This window comes from Gossypium raimondii, chromosome 10 (assembly GCF_025698545.1).
Source record: "Gossypium raimondii isolate GPD5lz chromosome 10, ASM2569854v1, whole genome shotgun sequence".
NCBI classification, from domain to species: domain Eukaryota; kingdom Viridiplantae; phylum Streptophyta; class Magnoliopsida; order Malvales; family Malvaceae; genus Gossypium; species Gossypium raimondii.
The window spans coordinates 29,547,062-29,559,163 of NC_068574.1; the positions used below are offsets into that span (position 1 = coordinate 29,547,062).

The window sequence follows — 12,102 nt, forward strand, 5'->3', positions numbered from 1 at the left end:
AAATTTCCAAAGAATTCAAATCCACCCAAACTCTACCACATGAATGGCACAAGCAGAAAATTAGCAAAAATATTCTCGTTTGCGCACGCAAGGATTCAATTACAAGACCAAAGACTAAGCTAACACCTTACCACTAAACTAGCAGGCTCATTCTTGTCAATACTTGTGCGAGAAAATTTAAATCAAATGTTCAGAGATAGAAATAAAGGAAAAAATAACAAAAATTCCAAAGAGAGGGAATAAACAAACACAACACTTAACCACTGAACCAAATCAATTCACTTGACAAATTTTAACGATTCCAAAAACTAAAACTTTAGGTCGTTACAACTCTTCCCCTAAAAGAAATTTCGATCTTCAAATTACCTTATCCAAACAGATATGGGTATTCATTGTCGAATCAAATCCTTAGGCTCTCACATGGCTTCCTTGATACCATGATTCCACCACAAGAACCTTAACTAGCGAAATAGTATTTTTCCTTAAGACCTTAACCTCTTTATCTAGAATTTGAACCGATTCCTCCTTGAAAGTCAAATCTAGTCTCATCTCAATCTCCTCAACAGATGCAATATGATATGGGTCAGATCGATATCGCCTTAACATAAAGACGTGGAACACATAAAAAATATGATCTAACTCCGAAGGTAACTCTAACTGATAGGCGACTGGCCTAACACGTTTCAAAACCTGATAAGACCCAATAAACCTAGGGCTCAACTTGCCCTTACATCCAAACCGAAGGACCTTCTTCCATGAAGATACCTTAAGAAAAACTTGATCTCCCACAACAAACTTAATATCTCTCTTCTTTAGATCCATATAAGACTTTTGTCTGTTAGAAGCTTCCTTAAGATGATCTTGTATCAATCTAACCTTGTCCTCAATCTCAGAAACAAAATCAGTACCCATAATCCACCTCTCACCCAATTTAATCTAACAGAAAGAGGTGCGACACTTACAACCGTAAAGAGCCTCGTAAGGTGTCATCTGTTATTGGACTGAAAGTGGTTATTATATGCAAACCCAAATAGTGGCAGAATCTCCTCCTAGCTACCACAGAAGTCGATAACACAACTCCGTAGCATATCCTCATACATCTAAGTCACTATCTCAGATTACCCATCAGTTTGAGGATAGAACGCAGTACTAAAGTCCAATTGAGTACCCAAACCCTTAACAGTTTCTTTCAAAACCAAGACGTAAATCAAGGGTCTCTATTAGAGATAATCGATACAAAAACCCCATGCAGCCTAACAATCTCAGAAATATATAACTTTGTTAGCTTTTGCAGAGAATAATCGGTCCTAACCGAAAAAAAAGAGCAGACTTGGTCAACTGATCCACGATGACCCAAACAGAATCCTTCTTAGTAGGTGTCAAGGGCAACCTACTAACGAAATCCATAGTCACACGCTCCCATTTCCAAAAAGGAATCTTAACATGTTGAAGCAAACCCAAAGGCAGTTAGTGCTCAGCCTTAACTTGTTGGCACATCAAACATTGAGAAACAAAGTCGGTTACCTCACATTTCAAATTGAGACACCAATACCACTCCCAGAGATCTCAATACATCTTATTCACACCAACATGCATAGCATAAGAGCTATTATACGCTTCCCGCAAGATAGACTGTCGCAATTCCATGTCATTGAACACATAAACTTGACCTCTAAAGCACAAAACACCCACTTTATTAAACCCAAAATCAGAAGTCTTACCTTCTTAACTTGTTGAAACCGATGAACCAAGGAATCATCCTCTAACTGCTTACCCCGAATCTGATCAATTCAAGTTGGCTTAACTTACAACTTGACTAACAAACTACCATCCTAAAATAAACTTAGGCAAGGAAGCATCACCTTCAAATTAGAAATTGATCTACGGCTAAGAGCATTGGCCACAACATTGGCCTTACTAGGATAATACCCAATGATGCAGTCATAGTCTTTAAACAACTCAATACATCTATGTTGCCTAAGATTCAACTTCTTTTGAGTAAGGAGGTACTTGAGGCTCTTATGATCGATGTAAATACTACACTTTTCACCAAAAAGATAATGCCTCAAAATTTTTAAAGTAAAGACAATCGTAGCTCACTCAAGATCGTGCGTAGGATAGTTGTCTTTATTCCATTTAAGTTTTCTGGATGCGTAAGTCACTACCTTACCATCTTGCATCAGAACACAACCCAAACTGGTGTGAGAAATATCACTATATACAACAAACTCGTTACCAAATTCAAACTGTATCAGAACGGGTGCTTCAGTCAAAATAGATTTGAGCTTTTTAAAATTTGATTGTTACTCATCAGTCCATACAAAAGGTGTGTTATTATGCAACAACTTATTTAAAGGAGTTGCAATCAACGAAAACCCCTTAACAAACCTTTGATAATAACTCACTAAATTGAGAAAACTCTAAATTTTAGAGACATTCCTAGGTTGTTTCCACTCGAGAACAGCCTCAATCTTTTTAGCGTCCACTAGAATACCCTTAACAGAAACCACATGCCGTAGAACGGTGACTTCTCTTAACTAGAAATCACACTTGCTTAACTTAGCATAGAGCTTATTCTCGCAGAGAATTTGTAGAACCACTCTAAGATGTTCATCATGCTCCATCTCAGTTTTAGAGTAAACCAAAATGTCGTCGATAAAAAACACAACAAACTGATCTAGATACGGCTGAAAAATAGGTTCATGAGATCTATGAACGCAACTGAAGCATTCGTCAAACCAAATGGCATGACAAGGAACTTATAATGCCCATAATGAGTTCTAAAAGCAATATTATACACATCAGCTTCTTTAACCTTTAACTGATGGTACCTAGAATGGAGATCAATTTTTAAGAACACTGATCAAACAGATCATCGATCCTCGAAAATGGATACTTATTCTTTACCGTCAATTTATTCAACTGATGGTAATCAACACACATTCTCATAATACCATTTTGTAAAAATTAGTGCTCATCATGGAGACATACTAGGTCGGATGAACCCTCTATCAAGAAGTTCTTGAAGTTGTACTTTCAACATTTTTAACTTCTTCAATGCCATACGGTAAGGAGCAATAGACACCAGAGCTGTCCCAGGCAAAACCTCAATACCGAACTTGACCTTCCTATCCGGGGGTATCCCCAATAATTCATTGAGAAAGAATCTGAAAATTCTCTAACTATCCAAATATCCTCAATAGAGGATTCTACAGAACTCGTATCATCACATATGCCAGAAAAGCTTCACACCTTTTTCGAATTAACTTCTCAACCATTAGAGTAGAGGTTACATTAGAGAGGTAATCTCAATGCTCACCAACCGTAGTAATCTTCATATCATCCTCAGATCTCAGAGTTACTCTCTTAGTAGTACAATTCAAACTGACTCGATGCTCCACAAGTCATTCCATACCCAGAATCAAATCAAACTTATCGAAAGGTAACTTCATCGGATTAGCCGGAAACATAACACCTTGAATTTCTAACGAACACTGCTTATACACCTTACTAACTTGTACAGACTGACTCAACAGACTAATTAGAAAAATGCCATTAAAAGTATCCTCAGTAAGAATCCCCAAGTTACCAGAAACAGTGCTAGCTATGTATGAATAGGTCGAACCGATATTTATCAATGCAAAATAAGGAACAGAATGAATAAAAAAACGTACCGGTTATCACATCGATGACATTTTTATCCTTACGGCACCTCACCACATATACTAATGTAGGTTGTCTTTCCTCGGTCTGATTAACACTTCTGCTCGGTGCTTTCTACCCTCGACCTATACCATTACGACCCCTAGCCTAACCACAGCCCTTAAGTGGCTGCTAAACTGCTCTTTATGGCTGAGCCAAACCCGAAGCTGGAGCTTGCACTTGATTGACCTGAAGAGGATAGTCCTTAACGCAGTGTTCCATAGACTCGTATCAGAGACAAGCTTCAAACCTCCTCCAACACTTATTCGGATGGTGATTACCACAATCTCCATATAGTTATATCCCAACAATAGAAACAAGTGCCTCAACCTGCGGAGGCCCATCAAACTTGGCCCGTTTGTTAGGCCGCTAAGCAAAACTAGAAGAACCCGAGTCTATCTTATTTTTATTCTGGCCCCTCTCCTTATCCCTTTTTTTCGTACACCATGTGTTTAATTTCCTCAGTGATTTTCGCCTTTTCCACTAAAGTTTCGAAAACACTGTAACATCCTTAACCCGTATTCATTGCTGGAATGGAGTTACGAAGCATTACCGGAAACTTTTAACATAAAAACATTCAGTCTCAAACATTTCATAAATAATATCATAGTCTATGTAAACACTGGCATTACGTCCCTTTTTTCGAGCCCCCGAGGCCTTAGAAACACTTTAGAAACGATCGGGACTAAATCGAAAACGTTTAGAAATTCATGAAAAAAGATAGAAAAATTCATACTACAGGGGTCACACTACCGTGTAGCCAAACCATGTGACTCGCATAGCTGAGACACAAGCCCGTGTCTCAGGCTGTGTGGGCATTCGAAGTAGGGATACACGGTCGTGTCCTAGCCGGTGTTTGTACTTGTGTAACCCTCTGACTTGGCTTACATGGCCAAGCCACACACTCGTGTGCCAGGCCGTGTAACTCTCGAAATGAAACCTATAAAACTTACAGGGGACACACGGCTGTGTCGCGTGACCGCGTGTCACATACGGTTGAGATAAGCTATTTTCAAGCCATTTCTTTCACCCAAAATATGCTCATACATACAAGCCCTTGTACCTATTTCAAGCATTCAAAAATATACCTAAAACATGCATAATAAAGCTAGGCCAATATGGTATTTATCCATACAACCAATATGACCAAAAGGCACCTCAAAGCAAGCACTCAACTTAACAACACATATGCATTATTGATCACCTTACTACCATTTTAAAACATGTCATACTTAACTTATACCTGTCAGTAGAACTTATCATTTGAACTATAGTGTTCATGCATCCCAATTATACATATATCTAACTTATACATATTTGACCATAACTTATCCATATATACATATATATAGTTTAATTCCATACCAAGTTATACCATAATTGACCACATGCCAAAATCACATTCAAACATACCGATTTGGTTATTCAAAACACAACTTCAAATGACCATTTCCACTCCAACCATCAAGGCTATCTAAATGAAACAAATCTAACCATATCTAGATGGTTCCAACAATCAACATGTATACAAACCATATTTCAATCATGCACATCTATTCAAAGCCTTACCAAAGCATACCATATATTGACCATGTTGAGGTCAATTCATCATATATCACTTTGACCATTCAAACATGCTTTAACACATTATCAAATTAATACATGTCAACAAGGCACCAAATGTACCAAGGCTTCATCACCCAAAATGACCTATACATATCAAACTCATCAACTAACATTCAACTAATCATAACCATAAGTCCACCTATACATGCCATTATAACTTTAACCAAGACATCAAAATCTACCAATATAATCGATGGATAATGTGATGGATCTCTGACAAGCTTCCAATCCGATTGAGCTTCCGATAATTTGAAAAGTAAAGGAAAAATAACTACATAAGTAATGAATGCTTAGTAAGCTCTATAACTTTAATCATATCAATCCATTTCAAATATGAAATTTATGCAAATCAAGAATAATGCTATACCAATGCTGCAAGATTCATGAAACCATAGTCAATAACTCACAAAGTGAATAAAATCACAGCATCACATATACATATCATCCCTAGCATAGTAGGATTTTATAAAACTTTAAACCCTTTTAATTTTTTTTCATTTGCATTTCATTAATTTCCATTGCATTTACTTTCTTTAACTTAAACAACAACATCAATTCAACTCATCATTCCCCTTTTCATCATTTTACACTTCAAGTATGAACTTCCTATTTTAGTACCTTTCCACACCCATTTCATATGCATAACACAGAAGACATAAGCGTATCATCAGCCATAGCCACAAGCCAGTGCATTTAAACATAGCTCTTTTGGAATTAACCACATGATAAACCATTTCATAAGAAATAACATAATTTAAACCTTATCATTCTTTCATAAACACAAGCATTTTTCCATTTGAGCACTTACCATTTCAATACATAACTAATAAGTAAACAAAATACAGTCCAACCAATAGTTTGGCACATGCCTAAGCATCAAACAACAACACATGTTAGCATACTTGAACATATTTCACATGAACTCAACATGGATAACCATTATACTTGAATATGATTCAATTTGGATATAACATCCTTCATAATAAAACATGTTTTCCATGTATCTCATCATTTCAATATATTTCATGTAAACCTGTATTTGCTTATATTGAACATTTACAGTTTCCTTTCCAATTCATGCTCGTTGAACTGAATAGAATATCGTTGGATACTCGGGATAGCTCACACAAAATGTGTTAACTCATATAATCGTAATCCGTCAATTCATGTACATATATGCTCACATGAGCTGTGAATAAGTATGCTCACATGAGCTACGAAAATGGGCCTGCTTACACAAGCTGTGGGTCGGAACGTAGCTACATGATACTACTCACACGAGCTATGGAGTATCCGCAACACATGTCAGACCTCAGCCATTGGTAGGACATTCAAGACCAGCACCCAAATTATGTTTACCCTAATGACATGTCAGTTGTATCTTACGAATTACTAAGGTTTAAACGGGGTTCAGTAGTCGTCATACGTTGTTGAATTTCTATCGTTTCATGACATAATAAATTACATAATAACATCTATATATTAATTCATGTACAATAGAATAGCACATTAAACAATCAATTTAACTCACATTTAACTGTTTATAGTTCATACGAACTTACCTGGCTAAATTGCAAAAATTTCAAAGTCCAAGGGCATTTTTACCATTCTCCCCGATTTTCCATCCGATCTTGATCTAAATTAATAATTTCATTCAATCTATTAATTTAGACAGTAAAAAATGTATTTTATGCAATTTATTCATTATTTACATTTTTAAAAAATTACCCCTAAAGTTTTACTTTTGTTCAATTTAGTCCCTAAGCCTAAAACATGCAATTTAACCATTTTTACCCAAAATTGAGCCTAGCCGAATACTTACCTGGCTAAATTGTAGAAATGTCAAAGTACAAGAGCATTTTTACCATTCTCCTCGATTTTCCATCCAATCTTGATCTAAATTAATAATTTCATTCAATCTATTAATTTAGACATTAAAAAATGTATTTTATGCAATTTAGTCATTTTTTACATTTTTACAAAATTACCCCTAAAGTTTTACTTTTGTTCAATTTAGTCCCTGAGCCTAAAACATGCAATTTAACCATTTTTACCCAAAAATTGAGCCTATTCGAATACTTATTGCATCCAATACAGCCCAATCATGCAACAATTTCACATCAAATCATTGTAATTTTATTATTTAACAATTTAGTCCCTAATCAAAAAATTCATCAAAAATCATTTAATAAAATACTTTTAAATAACAACTAATATTTCAAATTCATCATTTAACATCTAAAATCACAAGTTTCATCAATGGAAACATTCAAAATCATTAACAATTTCAAAATCGAAGGTACGGGCTAGCTGGACCTAGTTGCACCGATCTCAAAAATATAAAAAAACATTAAAAACGGGGCTAAAATGACATACCATGCTAGCTTCAAAGTGAAAACCGAAGCTTCAAAACCTTCCATGGAGTTTTTCATCTTTCAAATTTGGTGAAGGAAACATGAAAAAGATGATAATGGATTTTGGTTTTGTTTTATTTTAATTTAATATACGAAATTACCATTTTAACCTTGGTTAATAAATAAATAAAACACCAATTTCATGCCCATAATTGTCCACTAACTCATTTCATGGTCTAATTACCATTTAAGTCTTTTTTTTCCTTTATTCAATTAACCATTTAATCACTCAAATTAAATAGTGATCAAATTTTATATCTTTTACGATTTAGTCCTTTTTAATTAATTAACTATCGAAACATTAAAAATTTTCAACGAAACTTTAATACCACCTTAATGACACTTCATAAATATTTATAAAGACATTTACGGCTTGGTTTATAGAAACAAGGTCTTGATACCTCATTTTCTAAAACCACTTGACCTTAGGGTCATACTCGGCCACAGATCTATCGGCCTAAGTCAACCCAATAAACTTGTGTCTACGAGCCTTAATATATCTTGCACCCACATACTTATTTTGGAAGGCACTATGAAAGAAAGCCCAATTCAATCACTCAAGTTGGGTGCCTTGCTCAACAATCTGCCACCACTGATATGATTCATCACGAAGCAAGGATACTGCACCCTTCGGTTTCTACTCGAGGGTGCAGTCCAAGCCATTCATAATCCTTTCAGTGGCCTCTAACCAGTATTTGGCCACAGTCGAGGCGATCTCAGCAACACCTCTAAATAACTCAGCTCCATTAGGCCGAGGTTGTTCCGCTACCGACTCCCGTCTACCAAATCTAGTATGGGTCCCAACGACCCTTTCCAACACTCTCAACATAGCTTAGGAAAATACGTCGTCCCCAACTGTCTGAGCCTAAGACTTAGTCTCAACAGTAGGTGTCCCCATGGTCTCACTCAAGTCTAAATTGGGCATGCTACTCATAAAAGATGGCTTAGCTTGAGCCCATCTTCAATGCCCACAGGTACTTCATCCATGAGTTCCTCGTGAACTCATTACATTAAGTTATCTAAAATTTCAAAATTTTATGTATCAGTTGAATTTTGTTATCAAAAACCTTAACTCTAAAATTTTATCAAAAGCTTTTTACAAAATTAACACAATATTTAACTAAAGCAGATTAATTGTAACTCTAAAGTGTTTTTCTAAACTACAAAGTATAACTAAAGCAAAAGTGCTTACAAGATTGACGTCGTAGACTTAGAAATTTTTCACAAACTCATTTATTAGAATACATCAAAAGTATAAAATATTTTAAACATTTTTCATAAAAATTTGAATCCAAAAATCACAGCTCGATTTTTGAACCTGGCTCTGATTCCACCAAATGTAGCACCCCATACCCGGCCTAGACGTTATGGTCGAATCCTGAGGAATTACATACGTTCATTTGGAAATTAGAAACTTAAAATTCAAAAAAATTTCGTAAAACAATACTTGATAATGATATTTCCAATTTTTAGGGGAAAATACCTTATTTGATTAATTCTTTTTAATTCTATAAAAACACTTATAGGATCACTTAATTTTGCAGTGGAATTTTTAAGTTAAACAAATTTTTGAAAAAGTTAAATAGAGTTTTGAAAACTGTAACTTGGTTTAAAAAATTCAGTGCATTGTAGTTTGAAATAAAATATTCAAAATACGATAAAGCAGTTCAAATGAAGAATAAAATCCAAAACACATAGCAGTCCCCAAAAATTCCAAATAAAACAATCCAGTTGAAAATAATTCTTAAACTTAACAGAATTAAGGAAACATCAATTTAAATCGAGGTCTTGCTACGCCGACCCGTCTTAAGTTTGCTTGCTACCTGAGAGGAAAACATACAAAAAGTGAGATTACGAGCTCAGTGTGCAACATATCTCAAACAAAAAATCATATGCATATAAATTAATAGATAATGTTTCAAATTCATGCCCAGATACAGAATCATATACGTTTTCATAAACAGATACAGATACATATTCAGATGTAAAATCAGACCCAACCCCCATCCATTACACACCATCTCCATCAATCTCTACACATTAAATAGGGTAGCAAGTACCCATCCAACCTCACACACCAGTAAGTGAGTGTATGTCACTTTCAGAAGTAGTGTAGCCAAGCCGCCAAATAGTAATATGCGGTAAACCGCTAGAAACTGATGTACGTGACTAAGCCATCAGAACAAATATATGTGGTTTCAAACCACCAGATAAGATAGATAATTAGACTGTCAACACTTTTCACATGCACATGCACATACTAACAGAAATTAAATATGCTTATGTCATGCATACTTTTCACATCAAATCATGATAACCGAATCATCAGAATATAGATCATGTCGACATATTTCATAAACCAAGTCCATATTACTTACAGTAATATACTATCAGATGTCATATTTTCGAGTCCTAATATTCAGTATGAACCCTACGGAGTAGCTAAATACGAATCACACAACAATACAGAACTAAGCAAAATTTTCAAGAAATGGGCCCACACGCTCATGTGGCCCACATGGCCGTGTGACGTCAATAGTAGATTTTTCGACATCGCGTCGTTCACTATTTTTCGAGTTTTCCATTACACACATGGATGTTTCCTGATGTAGATTCACGAACGAGTATTTCAGTACCTAAATTAACAATTTGAAACATAAGAATCATTAGAGATCTACAAAATCCAAGTTACTAATTCGACCGCAAATACCAAATGATTAGCCCAAACAACTGAACCAGCCTTCATTTAGACTTTAATCACTTACCCTTGCAATGCAACAGCCTAAAACAACATCTAGATCACTAGAGGGTTACTGAATGTCTCATGAACTTCTCCTATCAACGCATAAAACGACTATATGAGATACCAAAATCACTTGAAAGGCTAATTCCTCAACGTAAACTTAATACTCAAAACAAAAATCCATCACCCACAAGATTTCCAAACCTTACCTGACATTATAGTCACGCATAACTATACTAGCACGGGATTTGGAGACAATAAAAGAAAGAATAATTTGTGAAGAAGAAAGAATTTAAAAAAAACAAAATATAAGGAATAGGAGTTAGGGGAAAACGTCAGAACGTGTGAATAGAGGGGAAAATTTTGGGAAAAATTAAGAATTTTCAAAAAGAATTTTACATCAACTACCCACCTCCCCTACCAAATCAATCAGGTACCTAATCCTATCGAATTCTCAAAGAATTCAAAATCCACCCAAACTCTACCACATGGGCAGCACAAGCAAAAATTTAGAAAAAAATATTCTCGTTTGCACACGCAGGAATTCAAACACAAAACCAAAAGGTAAGCTGACGCCTCATTCTTATCAATACTTGCACGAGAATTAAATTTAAATCAAATGTTCAAAGATAGAGATAGGGGCAAAAATAAAAAAAAATTCAAAGAAAATGATTTGAACAAAAGACCTCTCACACATAAACACAACACTTAACCACTAAACCAAATCAATTTATTTAACAAATTTTAACGATTCCAAAAACTAAAATTTTGGGGCGTTATAATGACTCCCAGAAGAGCTGGTTTTATATAATATATAGATAAATATAGATAGGTATAGATATACATCAAATAAAAAAACTAAAATATAATAACAAATTTATAAATTTATAAATTAATTGAATAAATATTTTTACAAAATACCTAAATTACCCTTATTAAGTTATAATGTCTAAATTATCCCTATTGATTTTTGCTACTATCTAAAATACCCTTATTGATTTTTCATACTATCTAAAATACTCCTATTAACTCTTAAAAACTCCCTTAGGAGTTGGTTTTATATAATCTATAGACTAGTATGGCTCCGATTCGATTTGGGTGGATTGTTTTGTGTCAATTATAGATTAAAATTTTGAATGTTAAAATGTGTTCTAAGTCTCCATACGCTTTGTACATTTGGAATTTAACCTCTCAACTTTTTAAATTCAAAAGTTTAGGTCCGACTGTTATTGTCATTGGTGTGACATTTTGAAATTAAAACAAATATATATATTCACTTGGTAGTCATGTAACAATAAAAATAATGTTGATTATGATTTTTTTTTAAAACACCCATTCAAACTTGTCATGATAAAATATTTTTTCGTTGGAGTAGTGTTCTTAAGTAAAATTGACATAAACATTTTGATTGAGATAGCCAACAACATTAACTATTTAGACTAACTAATGACATTAAAAAGTAGAGGAACCAAATTATATAAAAAATTAAAGCATATAGATTAAATCTCAAGTTTCAACATAGTGTAGGGGACAACTAAAATTTGACCATTGTCTTATAATGTTAAAAAAGACAAACTCAAAAGAAATAGGAAGATATGTCTCATCCTCTAAGACTCT

At 34.5% G+C, this 12,102-nt stretch overlaps 1 protein-coding gene across 1 annotated transcript; it reads right to left on the minus strand.

Moving 5' to 3' along the window:
• Nucleotides 1-408: 408 nt before the first annotated feature.
• LOC105775414 (uncharacterized) lies at nucleotides 409-3,995 on the minus strand. Its single transcript, XM_012597930.2, has 6 exons — nucleotides 3,892-3,995; nucleotides 3,006-3,128; nucleotides 2,718-2,831; nucleotides 1,863-2,037; nucleotides 1,722-1,781; nucleotides 409-936 (listed from the first exon to the last, which is right to left on the minus strand). Exons 1-6 carry the CDS (start codon nucleotides 3,993-3,995, stop codon nucleotides 409-411), a joined length of 1,104 nt encoding a protein of 367 aa, XP_012453384.2.
• Nucleotides 3,996-12,102: the final 8,107 nt, after the last annotated feature.

Bases quoted from the DNA above. Each gene is read 5' to 3' on its own strand.
- LOC105775414 (XM_012597930.2), bottom strand. From the start codon at position 3,995: ATGGAGATTGTGGTAATCACCATCCGAATAAGTGTTGGAGGAGGTTTG. The intron at 3,129-3,891 runs GTCAATCAAGTG...ACCCCCGGATAG, and splicing joins TTAAGGACTATCCTCTTCAG to GAAGGTCAAGTTCGGTATTG. The intron at 2,038-2,717 runs GTTCATAGATCT...TGAAAAGTGTAG, and splicing joins TTGACGAATGCTTCAGTTGC to TATTTACATCGATCATAAGA.